The sequence below is a fragment of the Gymnoscopelus microlampas genome (genome assembly GCF_963454915.1).
Source record: "Gymnoscopelus microlampas genome assembly, chromosome: 17".
In the NCBI taxonomy this organism is placed as follows: Eukaryota; Metazoa; Chordata; class Actinopteri; order Myctophiformes; family Myctophidae; genus Gymnoscopelus; species Gymnoscopelus microlampas.
In genome coordinates, this window is record NC_139954.1 from 12,586,819 (window position 1) to 12,604,288 (window position 17,470).

The following is a 17,470-nucleotide window of genomic DNA, read 5'->3' on the forward strand; positions in this document are numbered from 1 at the left end:
AAAAGGGCATACAGGCTCAGCGAGCTCACTTTCCTGGATAGATTACTGGATCGGTAAAGAGGGATGGCAGATGAATAACACTGGATTAACATGTAAACCTCAAGAAGATTCTCCGCCTTAATACCTAATTAATTACTTGAAAGAAGAAGCGACCACGGCCAACCTCAATGCCTGTTACCGAGTAATGAATAATGATGATATTCTCACCATGCAAATCACACGCTCACCGAGCATGTTAAAGTATTGTCTTCATTCATTGTGTAGAATTTCCCGTGAGTTGCACATGCATGTGTGCGGTTAATTGGGGTGCGCCAGTTCATCTGATCTTTTTTTCCCTGTACTCTACAGATGGGGTCTGACGGGGCCTTGTCGGCTCAAGAGCAGATGTATATCCTTTACGACATCAAACTACAGTGCTACCAAAACCTCTCCAACAGAGACCCAGGCACCACAGGTACGATACGATACGATAATACTTTATTGTCAGTTTGCACTGAAATTTGTCTTGCGACCCAAACAGCCATGTATGCAACATATAACAGTACACACATTTGACATGACACAAGAAAACAACAAAATACAAAGTTCATACATAAAGACATGTAAAGACAAAAGCAATGTCCACCATTCAGCCTACCCCTGGCCTATAACTCCTTATTAAGCCTCAATGTCGTCTGATGGACAAAGGACCTCTTCAGTTTGACCTTATTGTATGTTGGAACACCGTATCTCCTTCCTGAAGGCAGCAACCTATATTCTCCATACAAAGCATGACTAGTGTTTGAAGTGATATTTTTTGCCAACCTTATCATACTGTTATTATACGTTCATACTGTTATTATACAGCACTAAAGCAAAATGTGTTTTATGCTCACTCTCATGACACACACAGTTATTATAGTAACTTTCTGCAGATTCAAGTACACAGTTGTTCCTTACTTAGATTAGCTTTTTGTTTTCAAATACAATTATTTACATTATTTTCTATAGTTATAGCTTTTTACTAGTTTTTATTTTTGTTTTACATTTTTATTTTGTTTCAAAAGCATCCCAGAAGCAGCTGTCCGCTCTATTCCCATAGCTGGGACTGAAATGATTAATTCTCAAAGAAATATTCTGTAATTGAGTGCACTAGAAATGATTTAGTAGTAGTTAGCAAGATTAGCTCCTATTGGCTACGTGTTGAACTGTCCTTGAGCAAGACACTGACTTGACCCTAATTGCTCCAGATGAGCAGGTTGGTTCCTTGCATGGATTCCTGCACCGCCGGTGAGTGAATGTGTGTGTGAATGGGTGATTGTGAAAAACATTGTGAAACACTTTGGAGAAAGGTGCTGCATAAATGAAGTCCATTTACCATTTAACACATAGATAAGAGCAGTGATTTTAATATCTCTGCCTGACAGGGACAGAGATTATATAAATTTGACATTGACATCAAGAACACACAAAGTTGAACTCACAAAATACCAAAATACCTGGGCCTTTGGCTTGACTCTGAATTATCATTTAAATGCCATCTTGATAATATTGGAAGGAAGATTAATCTCAGTATTAGTGTTCTCTACCATCCCAGAAACTGCCTTACATTTTCTGTGAGAGATAAGTTCAATATCTCTGCCCGCCTGGCAGAGATGATATATTGTCATATTGACATCAAGAACACTCAAAGTTGAACACACAAAATACCAAAATTCCCGGGCCTTTGGTTTGACTCTGTCTGATCATTTAAATGCCATCTTGTCCCCCCCCCCGCCCCGATTTCTGCAGTTTCAAAAACTGTAACCAAGAAGGCCTTTATGTTCAAATATATCTGATCATCTTTACATCTGTTTAAAAATGCCTTATTATAAGATGACATGTACATATTTATAATTAATAATGATGACACAAATGATATATAATTAATAACTATATAATCATAATTTACCTCGAAGCTACTCTTGTCCAAGATTATTTATTGCATAATTGAGAACATTTTATTTAAAAAAGTGTGAATATTATATTTGATCTTGGTGTTCAGGTTCTGCTTATACATTACTCCCTGCTCAGCACATTAGCAGACAACCATTTAAAAGCAGGGAGATATACATCTATAACAACGAGCTGAGTTTGTTGCCAGATTCTGTGAGAGAAACAAGCGGCGAGGTGTATGAATGAAAGCCCAAAAGAAGCGACCAGTTTCACCACTTGAGCCCCATTGCATCAGCTATTTTCAAAAAGAAATCTAGAAAGCAATTAGCCCAAATAAGCAACTACACTTCAGAAACAAGCCCAAACTAAAGCAACCAGCAACTATGAATCGACAAGCGACTTTACAGGAAAACAAGCCCAAAGTCGCTTATAATAAGCAGACCTGGCAACGTTGGCAGGCCAGCTCAAATGCATTTGCACAACAATGTGCACATCGGCCTATTGCTTCTGCTGAACTAAATGCCAACTTTTGACAACAGACTACCTGTTGCAGTCTGTTGTAGGCTGAAGTAGTCTGAAGTAGTCTGTTTGGTGGAGAGTCACCTTAACCTCTCAAGTGTATACTGTCTGAACTAGCTTGCATGCTATGCATAATTTATGTCAGGCCCTTCCCCCTTTTCACCTCCTCCTCCTTATTCAATCCTCTCATCTTCTGTCGGCTCATATTCAATAATGGCCCCTGTCAACACATATTTCCCGTCCTTACGTTGACGGAGAAAGGCTATACTTTGCAATTACAGACATTTATTGCATCAGTGGTTTATTGCATTGCCCTCATCTATTCCATTGCAGATTGATTAGATTGTTCATGCCTTCATTTATTGATTATATTGCTTCATTTCATTTCACATCACAAACTCACTGTTATATATGGTCAATAGCACTCTGGAATGCTCTGCCTTATTAATACATCAAGAGATATCTTGCCAAGTAACTGTCATTTGTGTATTTGTTTAATTTGACTGGACATTTTCATTAGATTTTACAATGTTAATTTGTCTTTGTGTATTCATTTTCTGATTGTTTTTATATTTTAATTTGTATTTTTGTAATTATAATACAGTTCCACCAGCACTGCGTTTTGCTGACAGACATATGTCAGCACCAGGCAGTTGACTTGAGTATATAGTTTCCTCTGTCATCCTGCTCATTTTACCTGTGGAATTACTGTAATCGTGATTGCAGGTCGAATTCACAGTGCATTTCATCAGCAGGTCTATTTTCAGATGGCTGGGAATCAGTATGGGAGTCAATGTGGAACACACTGTACACATGTTTCATAATTCTGCTTGGTGTTGCACTGGCCCATGATTTAACATCTAGTACTTTATGGAGGAGGCCTGCATTCATTTGTTACATAAAAAACGGATAAATGTGCTCAAAACATATTAGTACTATGAAAATGCACGATGCCCACCCACCTGACCACTTAACTTAACCACTTAGCCTAATGGCTGCCGAGATTTTCAAGTGGGCCCTGATCCGGAAAAGGTTGAGAAGCACTGCTGTAGTGTGTAAAGACAACAAAGTGCTTACATTGTAATCCTAAAGTTTACTTAAAGGGCAAGAGGTTTGGGTTGTGTAGTTACCTTTCCATGATGTAACTCCAAAGGTGGACAAGAAATCAAAAATAGTTGTTCCATTGATTAAAAATTGATCATTAAAAATATGCTCCTCATTGACTCACATTGTACGGTAAAACAGCTATCAAAGCACGTAAACAAACGCTTGTTTTTTTTAATAAAAATGTTAACTTCCTGTTGATTTTCAGGGAGTAACCTTATTAAAAATAAAGTGTTATCCAATTAAATAAAAGGGATGCCCACCAAAGTAACATCTAAACGCAATATTCAGTAGAGATTAACCTTGTTAAATTGACTCGCACGTCACATTTATGGGAAACTATTAAAGAGGAATCAGGGAGACACAGCAACCCCAGATTACATCATGAGAGACTGCCTTCTTGCCACATTGAAGCTGAGCTTAAAAGGTGCACTGGACAGGTGGAATGTTGAGCCCTTAGGGCTCGGTGCTTAGCCCCTCTCCTTTTTTATCCTCTACAATACATGCTCCCTCTCGAACAAATCCTTTGCCGTCACGGGCCTCGCGGCCTCCGTTTTCACTGCTATGCCAATGACACACAACTCTACCTCCCCTCCAAAACCATTACTGCTACCACCCACTCCACCCTCACCACCTGCTTGACTGACATTAAAACTTGGATGCAATCAAACTTCCTGAAACTCAAATGCAATAAATCCTCATCATTGGTCTAGACACCCTCACCCGCTCTACTCATAATTTCTCCCTGAACATTGACGGCTCCGTTGTCACCCCCTCCACCCAAGTCCGTAACCATGGTGTCCTCCTGGATCCCATCCTCTACTTCAGCCCCATTTCAACCAGATCACCAAAACAGCCTTTTTCCATTTTTGCCTTTTCCATGCTCGCCTTTGTCCCACCCTATTTCGCAATGCTCCAGAGATACTAATTCACGCCTTCATCACATCCAGACTCGGTTAAAACTGCCCTCAAAACCAAGGGGCAAGGCTTGGATATTTACGATGAGGCCAACACGGAAGCTTATGAATGGCCAGAGTGGCGCTGTTTTACCCTGCGCCGACCTGAAGTGTCAGAAAGAATTAATTTTAGCGCAAGTGAATGGGTTTTTGACAAACTTTAGACTAGATTTTCTTACCGTAATAAAAATTGTCATAAATTCTATATGCTTCCAGTCGCTAGTTTAAAGTCTCCTTTCAATCATCATGATATGCGTTTTGCTAAATTATGGTCCCATTTATTCTAAAATTGACGATAAAGTAGGCTATGCTCCAGGAGGGGCGGGATGATTTGATTGACAACCTACACAACCAATAGCATTCATTCCCCGCCCCCGCTCTTGATTGACAAGCTACCCAACCAATAGCATTTTTGGGGGTGTTTTCCGGTTCGCTGGTCACGTGTCTGGTCTCAACCAATAGCGTTTGAGTTCCGGCGTGGCCAACTGTATATATTAACGATGGAGGAATGCATGTTCCTGAACTATCGGCTTCATTTTCGTTCTGTAGAAAGCAGGGGAGTGGCTTTGTCCATTCTTTTTTACAGTCTATGCTCAAAACCCACCTCTTCAGACGTGCCTTTCTCACTTAATTCAAACCCCCCTTTTAACACTCTTCCTATATTTTAACTTTTTCGAAATTGACTTTGGGTATTAAAACAGTGCTACATATCGGTTACATATTATCATTATCAGCTTATTATTATTATTGTTGTTGTTGTTGTTGTTGTATAACAGAACACCAAAAACATTTTGGGGACACAATGCATCTCCAAAAAGAAAGAGAAAATAGAAAAGCAAAATGAACTCCATGAACCGGATGGCAGGACAGGGATCTGGTGCCTTCTATTAAAAATGACTCATTCATTGTGTGTTTCCTGTTTGTGGAAGCTTCTGCTTAGGGCACTGAAGGTCTTTGAGCAGGGATTATAAATATAATGTATTATGTGTTATGGCTTTTGTTTGTTAGCCCTGCCGTAACTGTGTATTCACAATCATGAGGCATGCACGACAATGTGGGCTGTGATGGTGCAGTGCAATTATAGATCGTATTTATCCAGAAGCCAGATATTGTTGGCCAAGTTTTCAAGGATTCTGATTTAAATTTTTAGCGGTGCCAACCGCTCTACGTTTGACTTTGTCTGCGTGTCCGTCCGTCCGTATGTCCGTCCGTCCGTTTGTGTGAGCACGGGATGAGCACGGCAAAGAAGCAACACATACAAACACACGCACACACACACACACACACACACACACACACACACACACACACACGGACTTGCAGATTGCCTATGCCATCTCTCCTCTCATTGGCCACACGTGCCACTGGTTATCAAAGAGGGGTCCAGGGACCCCCAGCGTATGAGCACGGGATTTTAAACAGCTATAACTCCAGTTTCCAGCATGCCACCAAGTCCAAATTCAGTATGTGGACTTAGACCACCAATAGGGACGAGCATGAATTGCTGAAGCCCCGCCCCCTCTGTCCAGGGACCCCCAGCGTATGTTATGTCCGTCCGCCCGTATGAGCACGGGATGAGCACGGGATTTTAAACAGCTATAACTCCAGTTTGCAGCATGCCACCAAGTCCAAATTTGGTATGTGGACTTAGACCACCAATAGGGTCGAGCATGAATTGCTGAAGCCCCGCCCCCTCTGTCTTCCCATTGGCTGGCCTTTACACAGCCATAACTCAAGTTCGCAGCATGCTACGGAGTACAAATTTTGCACATGGACTAAAACCACCAATAGGGACGAACTGTAATTACTTAAGCCCCGCCCCCTCTGTCTGCCCATTGGCTGGCCTTTAAACAGCCATTATTCCAGTTTGCAGCATGCTACCAAGTACAAATTTGGTAAGTGGACTCAGACCACCAATAGGGACGAACTGAAATGAGTTAAGGCCCGCCCCAAAGGCACCGCTTCCTTCACACAGGGTGTGATTTTTTTTTTATTGCAAGATGTGAATTTGTGGTTGTCTTTGATTCCTTAATTGTTACATTACTGCGTACACCCGCGGTACAGTATAAGCGATGTTTTGATTATTTCTTGATTCTCTCACCACCGATTCAAGTGTCTCATTGCGGCATTTTACTGTCATCTCCACCACAAGGTTCCTTTAATAAAGCCTGCCTGCGCTAGTTTGCACATGCTCTATAAAATCGGAGACATTCCAAAACTGACCCTTGGAAATTGTGTGAGAAAACCAGCCGAATGCGTAATCAACCACACGTTTCATCTCCTACCATGCACTTTGCTGTGACACAGGAGGTGCACTTACAGTATAATGTCAAGCAAACTGAATTTCCGGGCTGATGCGCCTGTTTTATAAATAACACTTGTGTTTCTAGTAGGTGACCGTCAGTGTTGGGAAGTAACTAAAGTAATATGTAACTTAAAGTAATATTATTACCTTTTCCCAGTAACTAGTAACGTAACTAATTACTTTCACGTTTTGAGTAATAATATTACCTTTACTTTTTTTCAAAAAGTAACTTATTACTTTTTTTCACGAGCCTCGGTGGTACTCTGGGTTTGAGTGTGTTTATTTGATCCTGTGTTGTTTTTGGTCCATTGATATAATGGTAGACTGGTTGGGATCGAGTTGCTATGCAGGCTGCTTGCTGATCCGGTCTAGAGCGGATACGGAAACGTTGCGCTCATGTCTGTGTGAATTATTATCAGCTGCGGAAGGGCGGGCCGCCCTTAAACCGGATCAAACAGTGTTGCCATGTCTGCTTATTATAAGCGACTTGTTAACCGATGAAGATGCGCCGTAAGCTTGTAGGTCGGCTATTTTCTATATATATATATATATATATATATTAGAATACATTTGTTTACAAAGAAATTAAGCACTTTATGAAGAGGTTTTGTTGTTTAGTTGGTTGCTGTCAAATAAAAGGTTTTTGAGAGGCTGGCTGTAAGTGGGTCCACCAGCATATTGTCCAATGCCCACTTAACCGTAGGCCTAGTCCATAGGCCTAGCTGTAGGCTGCTATGAAGTGGTCAAGTGGAACACACTTTTGATTTATTTTCCTGATATGTTTTTTTGTGTCCTGAATGATGCACTAAATATCAGTCAGTCAGAATGATTGTTTTGAAGTTTACATTTCCTACACCCACGAACCACGATGATATGTGTTGCTATGGGAGCCTTTTTATTTTTATTAGAATTAATTTTGTTTACAAAGAAATGAAGCACTTTATGAAGTGGTTTTGTTGTTTAACTGTTTTGTTTAACCTAGTACATAGGCCTAGCCCACGATGATATGTGTTGCTATGGGAGCATTTTTATTTTTGTATTTTATTAGAATACATTTTGTTTACAAAGAAATATAGCAGTTTATGAAGATGTTTTTATCTATGTTTGTTTAGTTTATGTTTGGAGCTTTAATAAACAACAGAAGTTGTTCAAAGATTGTGTCTCATGATGAGTCATTATCTGTTTGAGCCCAGGTGTTTGAATTTGAATATTTTATTAGGCAAAAAATACATTAAATACATTTAAAATACTTGTTTCCATTGAGGTCCTTAGTATTCAATTCATAGTCGTCAAATGGTTTTCATTTAGTCTGTAAGTTATGAATTCATACACTGTAAAAGTCTTAGTGTTAATATAATTCAAATGAGTGTACAATGAGGATTTTACAATGTAGGCTGCAGAAAAGAGAAAAAAAACAACTGCTAATGTTGAAAATGCAAAGTTAGACTTTTGGGGAGAAAGGATGCAAATTACTGGGGGCGAGAAAAAAAAAGTAACTAAAGTAATAAGTAACTAGGTACTTTTGGCAGGGAGTAATAAGTAAAGTAACTACATTACTTTTTAAACAAGTAATATGTAATAAGTAACATATTACTATGTTTTAGTAACTATCCCAACACTGGTGACCGTGACATTATAATGTGTATGAAATGAGGAGCAAAAAGCTTTGTAAATGTACCCCTAAGAGAAGTGTTGAGTGTTTACTTACGTAAAAGTAACATTACCACAATATAGAAATACTCTGTTACAAGTAAAAGGAATGTACAGTATGTTACTACTACTAAAAATACAAAAGTATTGACATCAAACAAGTTATAGCAGATGTTACAAACAGTGACTATAAAATGATATAGGTCTATTGGCAGAGGTTATGTCCAATTTGAATGCGTATAATCAGAACCAGGTGTATTTTTGAGCGTGTTCTTGAACCTTCTTTTGACACTCTTGAGCTATCAGTAAAATAATATTATCTACTCTATCTTTACATGCGGCCCTCTCTTTTTCTGTCTTTTAACCTTGGTCTCTCTCCACAGAGAATATCTGAACCTCTTACTTATGTCAAACGGTATTTCACGGTACATTAAATGGATGAAATTATGTCTGGCACCAGGCATTTACTGTACCTCGAGTGTATAATTGAATCTGTCATTCTGCTGGTTGTCCCTGTGGAATTAATAAGGACGAATTGTCAAATTGACAACTCAGTTCATCAGCACATCTATTTTCTCACATACTTCAGATGGCTAGAAGTCAGTGTGAAACACTGCACACATGATTAATAATTCTGTTTGGTGCATGGTGCACTGGTCCATGCATTAAAATAAGGTACTTAGGAATGGAGGAGGCCTGCATTCATTTATTAGATCATAAAAAAAGAGTGGGGAAATGTTTTCATTTGACAGAGAAAAATATTATGTAACTAGAAGAGACCTGTGCTCTTGGCGGATCACAGGTGTCCGCCAGGCCAGGTAGTTTATTGTGGGCCAGCAAAGTTTGGAAACCAGTGACAGGTGGAAATCGATGTGGGGAGTTGCGTAATAATCCAAGGACATTTGGACAAAATCCGTACGAGTAATATAAGAAAATGTGTTTTGCAAAAATTGTCCTCCTGGTGGCGCTATAACAGGCACCTTGGGGCAGAGGTTCTGCTCTGGCCTCCATGGAGTGTGTGGGCACAGTTTCACTGCAATTGGTTCATCGGTGATGAAGGTTATCTGCTCACAGACAGAATGACGGTCACACACACATGGACGGACGGACGGACGGACGGACGGACGGACGGTCACACACACATTGAGCAAGCTCCAGCGTTTTTGTTATTTCCATTAAAAAGAAAGGGAAGCAATTATTTTAGATTTCTTGTCCATCTTTGGAGTTACATAATGGAAAAGTAACTACACATTTTGAAAGAGAAAGAAGCAAGCATTCATCAGACGAGTAGTTCAAAGTACATGTCTATCGGGTGCACGGTTCAGGCAGAAACAGTTTCTTAGAAAGGAATACCAGCACTCACTTTCATCCATTTAGGATCATGTTTATTATAGTCTCAACACCCCCAGCAGCAGCTCATAAGACAGACGTTTCGGCCCACAGGCATTCCCAATACCCAATACAATTTCATGTATCTGTGCCTGCAGGCACAGTACACAATATATTTATTGTTATGTTTTGTTTGTTGCTGTTGTAGTTGATGCTCCATTCGATTGTTCTTCTTTGTTCTGGGTTATTCTTTAATAGCCTAACATATAATTGAAGAACTTGCAAAAACTGTTTTTGGATCAAATTAGTTGGCTCTGTACTTGGACTGCTTTTTTCACCTCTACACCAATCTCTTCACCAAAAACTAGCCGATCTACATGCTCACAACGTGTGGCAAATGTTCCCGTTCAAGTGGTTAAGCAATCAAAGTCTGCAGACTTTTGTGGTGGAAGCATTCCTTTACTTCATCTCTCTTCGCTTGTACTCTCATTGTCCTTTTGTTCGCTCTGTCTCTCTCGTATGCATGCACACGCACACGCACACGCACACACTAATGTAACCTTGCATCAGCTAATGCTCTCGATAACAATGTATGCTAATGCATACTAAATGACAGAATAAAAGTACCACGCAGTAATTATTATGTAACGGCTTACATCTTCACAGTGTTTCATATATCACCTCTCGTGTCTCATGGCTGCATTTACTGTCATCTCCACCACATGTCCTCCAAGATTTTAAAGAAAAAATACCATGACATTGTCTTAATGTAATTATTTAGTATTAATGTTATTTAAAGGTAGGTAAGTGATATTCTGTGGTATTTTTTTTGTTTTTGTTAAAAGGTTAAAGTACTATATTCTGATAGTACGGTAATCATTGTTACAGAGCGTTTGTTCAGTCACAGGGGTCTCTCCAGCTCTTTAGTAAACAGAATATAAATATATTTTTAGGTAGGTGACAACATTTAAGCCAATCAGGAGAGAGCACTGAAAATGCATTTTCTGTTTAATAAAGAGCTGGAGAGACATAGGAGACTCCTTTTACTGAACAAACACTCTATAGCAATGAGTACTATCAGAATATAGAGCTATTTAACACTTATTTTAACAAAAGTAAATCACTTACCCTACCTTTAATCATTAAATGTGTTGTCTTTTGCCAATTATGGCCCACCAGTGGGCCACAAGTGGGCCCCGACCCACATGGTGGGAATCGCTGTTCTAGAGAAATCCTGACCAAAGTGTTGGACCTGAATAAACATTGGCATCCTTAGAGCCCCGCCCGCTAGTGGGGCTTTAAAAAAAGCAAATAAGTTTGTCAATTAGCACAGTCAAATTAAAGTAATGAGATTTTAATTTCTCCTCCAGACGAGCTGTGCCCTCCGGGTTGGGATGGTCTCATCTGTTGGCCTCAAGGCTCCCGCGGCACGGTTGCAAATGTTCCCTGCCCTTCCTACATCTATGACTTCAACCATAAAGGTAAGGACATTGACCTGATGCTGTTCTACAGCAGGGGCAGTGGTGGAAAAAGTACTCAAATTCTTTACTTAAGTAAAAGTACCAATACTGCAATATAGGAATACTCTGTTACAAGTAAAAGTCCAGAATTCAAAATTGACTTGAGTAAAAGTACAAAAGTATTGGCATCAAAATGTACTTAAAGCACCAAAAGTAAAAGTACTAAAATATTTGAAGCAGATCTACAAGCTCACAACGCGCCGCGATACGACACGTTGTGAGCTTGTAGATCGGCTTTTTTCAAATAGCCTTGGTATAACATAGGGCTGAAGTGGTTAATGTGTGTTTTATAATGTAATCATTTATATCTGAAAAGTAACTAGTAACTAAAGTTTTCAAATAATTGTAGTGGAGTAAAAGTAAAAGTATTGGAAATTGGAAATACTCAAGTAAAGTACAAATACCTCAAAATTGTACTTAAGTACAGTACTTAAGTAAATGTACTTTCCACCACTGAGCAGGGGATCCCAAACGTTTCAGCTCAAGTAGACTACTGTAGAATCTACAGTACTCATAGCAATAATACAAAGGACAGAAGGGATGGAAAGCTCCCGCCTTGTGCCCTTTTCGCCTGACATTCTTTTATAAGGAGAATAGGAAATGACAGAGAAAGGCCCAAAGTTTCTTCAGTTCCTGAAAAGTTGACAAGTTGAAGAACCTGTTGCCTACACCAGTGGTTCTCAAAGAACCCCCAAATTAACATGTATTTGCCCGTGGACCTCCATCTGAAAATATTTTGTACCAGGGAGGGACCTCCATGCAAGATTTGTCAAAAGGTTTAAACATTATTAAAAATGTATCACATTTAGTTCATGATTTTTTCAAAAATAGCAGATCTATAAGCTAACAACGTGTCGCATTGTGATGCATAGCTTGCAGAATGGCTATTTTCAAATAGTCATTGTATAGTTTTAAAGTGGTTAAACTGATTTCTGATGCTATATCAACATAATTTGCTGGGACCCCCCCCACACCCCCATAAGGACCTCTGGTGGTCCTCAGACCCCACTTTGAGAACCACTGTCCTACAGTACATGACAATCAGAACATGCTGTTTGCGTTTGTAGGTCATGCCTATAGAAAATGTGACATGAATGGTTCGTGGGTGGTTGTGGAGAGCGGGAACAGGACATGGGCCAACTACTCTGAGTGCCTACACTTCCTCCAGCCAACTAACGAAGTAGACAAAGTAAGTATTGGTTGACTGATCCATTAGCTGCAGCTGCATTATTTTGGCGGATGCAAACACAGACCAGTGGTGGTCTGTATCATTTTGAGGTACTAGTCCACGACATCTCAGAGGCAAACATTTCCCTTTTTAAGTCTAAGTTACTTTTCAGATTTGGAATTGTTCTTACAAAACGTACATTAACCACTTAGATCCTGTTTTATACTGTACATTTATTTTTTCTGCTATTTTTGAGTAACTTTAAAAACATTTCACCTATAATGACATGTCTAAAAAGTGGATACATCTGTTTGTTTTTACAATTGTCTTCAAACCTAGTCCTATGTTGTGCTCATAAGAACAATGGTCACTTCCGGTCTTTGCCGCTGCATTCCTTATACCCAAAAATGTGGGGGGTATGCAGAGTTTCGGGTGTCTATAACCACTTCCTGGTAAAACTGGAAGTGAACAGTTGCAGCATGTGGCACCCAGGGGCCTCGCCCCTGGTGTGGCTATTCTGATGGCAGACCCCTGACCAGTGTAGGTGCCAAGGTTGGTACGGATCGGAGCAATGGTACGCCTCGCAGGTCCGCATGTTACGTTTGTGACATCCACCCACCCACCAATTAGGCCATTTTAATACAGGATAAATATTTAAACAATGAAAAGTATCAAGAAGAGCTTGTGACTAGCCTTCATAATAACTACATGGAACACAGTTTATTTGTATCCTGAAAACGTTTTTGGATATACACGTAATAATAATTATTATTTATAATTTTACATTTTTGCAAACCTCAAAGTGCTACCAAGTTTAAAAACATGGCATAAAACAGCAAAGGCAACCACACAATTACATGGGACCCTACTAGGCTAAAGGGTCAAATTAGTCAAAGTTTTCCACCCGACAGCGACGATGTGTCAAGCCTTTGAAGTTCTGTCTCTAGAAATGGCATGTGTTCTGGGTACTCACAGTGGGCCAATAGCAGTGATTCTCTACCTTTTCAATTTCAAGGACCCCCAGTTTGATATGCATCAGGCCACTGACACCCATTTGATTTGATTTGATTTGATTTGATTTGATTTGTTTTGATTTAATCTCTGGGATCCCAATCCAGACTGTGAAATCCTCAGTGTTAATTTAACACTGAGAGTGTACAAATTACTGGTCCATTTGGTTCTATTTGTACACATTCAGAGTTAAAGACCCGTAAGGGTCTATTTGGACCCCTGGTGGTCCCCGGACACCAACATTGAGAACAAGTGTTATATAGTACGTGAGTACATAAAAAACACACATAGAAAGTCAAGACCAGATTACAATCAGGCACTGTAATAATATTCTAAGTGTTGGACCTCCAATAGGTGTCAATACTGCAAAATCCTCAATTCATTTCTGAGATAATTCAAATGTACCCTGTCAGAATCAAATAACCACTGAGGATTTCACTGTGGCCTACACTGAATAAATACAATTTCTGTTCAGAAATTTTTCTTCATGGCAGTATGCTGGTTTTAAAGACGGGACACATTTTTGAAACAAAACACTGCAAAGGGCAATCCTCCCTGACAAATGATACTCTGTTATGTTTAATACTGAACCGTCAAACTCAAATATTGGAAATAGCAGATCTACAACCTCACATCTTGTAGATCTGCTATTTTCACACAATGTTCGCCTATAGGGCTTAAATGCTAGGTTTCATGTGGTTACTTAACAGTGTTATTATGGTACTTCACAATGTTACATTTGTTACATGTGGGAGTTTGCTATTTAATGGTCAGGAGAGTTTATGATTTTCTGCAACATAAAATCGTCTTTGTTGGTTTGAAAAGGCCCTTTGATTGCTATCTCCACCCCCTTTGCACTGCCCTAGACCCCATGTTAGGCAATCTGGGAACCCATCGTCAAAAGAAAAGGGAAAAACAGCGCCCTCTGATATTTTTTTCCTTTGGATTTGATTTGAAGTAGCGCAGCTTGGGATCTGTTCTTGAGAGATTACTTGTCGGGAAACACTGATCTATACGGTATCTGTATCTGTCTACACAGCAGGACTTCTTTGACAGGCTCTATGTCATGTATACCATCGGCTACGCTCTGTCCTTCAGCTCTCTGCTAGTGGCCATCGTCATCATCGGATACTTCAGGTGAGCGGAGGATCTGATAAGGTCTTGCAAGGTCTACAGACTCGAAGATATTCATAGCTAAATTAGAACCTCCCCAGAAGCTGTTCCTTCAACATATGACATTAAATCTGCGGACTGAAGCAAATATAACGAGCTACTTCAATCATTAAATGCGTACATCTGCAAACAACAATAACAAACACAACAAGGCAGCAATGCACGAGCTAAACAGCTGAAGGAATGCAGTATGCAGTAGATATGAACCAGTGTTGATATAGGAATGCAGTAGATATGTAGTAGATAGATATGCAGTAGATATGAACAAGTGTTCATATAGGAATGCAGTATGCAGTAGATAGATATGCAGTAGATATGTGTGTACATAGCAGAAAAAAACACACATAGAAAGTAACTACCAGATGGGGTGGAAGCATTTGGTATAAAATGCAGAGATCAGGCACTGTATATTTGAGAGGGAGTAGACACAATAACAGAGAGGATGACAGAGTCATTAAACTTTGTTATTATAGCAGCAGTAGTGAAACCCTAAGAAATGTAGAACTTTGAGAAATCTTGACATAGCTGAATATGCGTGTGTGTGTGTGTGTGTGTGTGTGTGTGTGTGTGTGTGTGTGTGTGTGTGTGTGTGTGTGTGTGTGTGTGTGTGTGTGTGCGCGTGTGTGCGTGCGTGCGCGCGTGCGCGCGCATGATACCGTTATTTTCTGTACACTGAAAGTTTGCAGAGGAAGACACTGAAGCAATATTGTTCAAATGAGCCTTGAGTCATGACTCATTCCGTCCTCTGTTATGCTCTTGACTTGCTCTTTCAAGCTCAATCTCTCTGTCTGTCTGTCTGTCCCTTTACATGCCACACCACTCAATTTGTATCCGTTGATATCTCAGCCCTTTCAAGTCATCCCCGTATTCTTCTATCGTGCTGTATAACCTCTCCTCTCCTGTTCTTTGTACTGCTGTGTGCAATTATATTCGTCCTGGGCCCATTCCATGTTCTGTTTGCAATAGCAAAAACACCATGTCCCTTGATCTTAGGCTACCAACCTGGGGAATTATCTCTTAACAACCAACAACGAATAAAACCATGGCTGAGGGTGGCCGAGACCACAACTACAGATCCCAGACCTTGGCAAAAATGATAATAAACAGCTTAAATTTGAGAGAAGTGAATAATTGGCTTCCTCATTCCCTATGTGTGAGGAAAAGTATATTTTTCTTATTGTGATTTTATCTAGCTTACTTTATATTGGATGTTTTTAAACCCGATTTCTGTGCATGAGATTGCTTCTCCTCCTTTGCTTAATTTAACATCATAATGTAGGCGATTATGATATTATACTGTAATGGGATGATGAATCATTTATAAGATCTATGTTTGATATTATGACGTCAGGGGTCTTCACTATTCTTCAGGCCAAGGACCCCTAAGTTGAGAGACAGATGAAGCACGGACCCCCGCTACATATTGTATGAATTGTGTTGCAGATTAAACTTTTACAATAGATTTCATAGATAGCTTCATAGACTGTTTGACAGCACTATGATCAGTGTTGCGTAAATTAATGTTTTTTGTTTGTTGAGACTTATCTTTTCTATAAATAACTGTCAATACTTAGTAAACTTGACCTTTGGCTCTGTACTTGGTCTGTTTCCCTCTTCACCAAAAATAGAACAGACTATAGCATGAGAAAGAATCAGCGTCGGCAGCTCTATGTACGTGTGTGTTAGCGCGCAAACACGACACACTCGCTTCAGTGGCCAATGTAACAACACATGACAGTCTTCAGACGCACACGCACGCTGTCATTATTCTATTAAAGTTTGCACAGAACACAACCTTTATTCTATCACTGCCTGCATTGTAACATTATGTAACACTAGGTAACACTAGGTAACACTAGGTAACACTAGGTAACACTATTTACATTGCAATTAATTTATAACTTCAATTAATAACTTTAAAACGTATATTTAAAATGATTATTGCATTTTGCCATAGTGTGTGACCGAGATGTGTTTTATTATTATTAATTAATGTATTATTTTTTTTTTTAAATGCGGGGGGGTTCTGCATGTTGATTCCAGGGACATGGCATATTAGCATATTCATTAGGGGTTGTTCCTGCAGGTGTGCCATAATGGCATAATTAATAGATCCTGGAATTGTTAATGAGGGCACAGACAGAGCCATGTTCAAGGTACTATATAACTACTTTATCCAGTAGATTTTTTTGGGAGAGGAAAATACTTGGCAGGGGCATTATTGATCAAACATTTATATTCATGACATGATGTGTGAACTGCAACTTTAACCTCCTTGGCTGGTTTGGATGGTTAATCACACCTGCAATCATTGAGCATATTAGCCTATTGCTGTGCATGTTGTATAAATGTGGGTGTGGTTCCTTGTTTTCAAACATATTGACGTGATGAAGATCCAAGTAGGATTGAAATGTTACTATGTTGGTATGGATGCATGGAGCATACAGGCCTTACTCCTTTCATTCACGCTGTATCTAATAGCCTTGCACCTACAGCACGTGATGTGCGTGTATTCTCTCTCATTCAACAGTAACAAGAAAAGCGCAAGGAACAGTCCGTAATAAAATAATATTGTCAGTCATGAAAAAGCACTCAGTGTAGGAAATGGAAAATTAGGATAAAACAGCAGAAACCATGATTACAACAGTGGTAATAAACATCACCATCATCAGTGACATAAACTCGGGATGAGAGCTAAGTGAATGGGGTTTGCGTTAGTAAGTTAGTAAGGGGCATTTCCTCCGACATTTTTCACCGCCGGGGAGCGCTCGAGACGAGACGCACTGGAAAAAAAATGCTTCTGAGGTAGGGTCGCTCAGTG

General features: G+C 39.7%; 1 protein-coding gene across 1 annotated transcript in view; it reads left to right on the top strand.

Moving 5' to 3' along the window:
• Positions 1-348: 348 nt before the first annotated feature.
• The window catches only part of pth2ra (parathyroid hormone 2 receptor a), a gene marked incomplete at both ends in the record, with an annotated part of 57,625 nt that continues 40,503 nt past the window's right edge, over positions 349-17,470 (top strand). Inside the window, 4 exons of the mRNA XM_084083801.1 lie at positions 349-454; positions 11,148-11,258; positions 12,365-12,486; positions 14,516-14,613. Coding sequence (XP_083939927.1) covers positions 349-454; positions 11,148-11,258; positions 12,365-12,486; positions 14,516-14,613 — 437 coding nt within the window. The remainder of the gene's footprint in view (positions 455-11,147; positions 11,259-12,364; positions 12,487-14,515; positions 14,614-17,470) is intronic.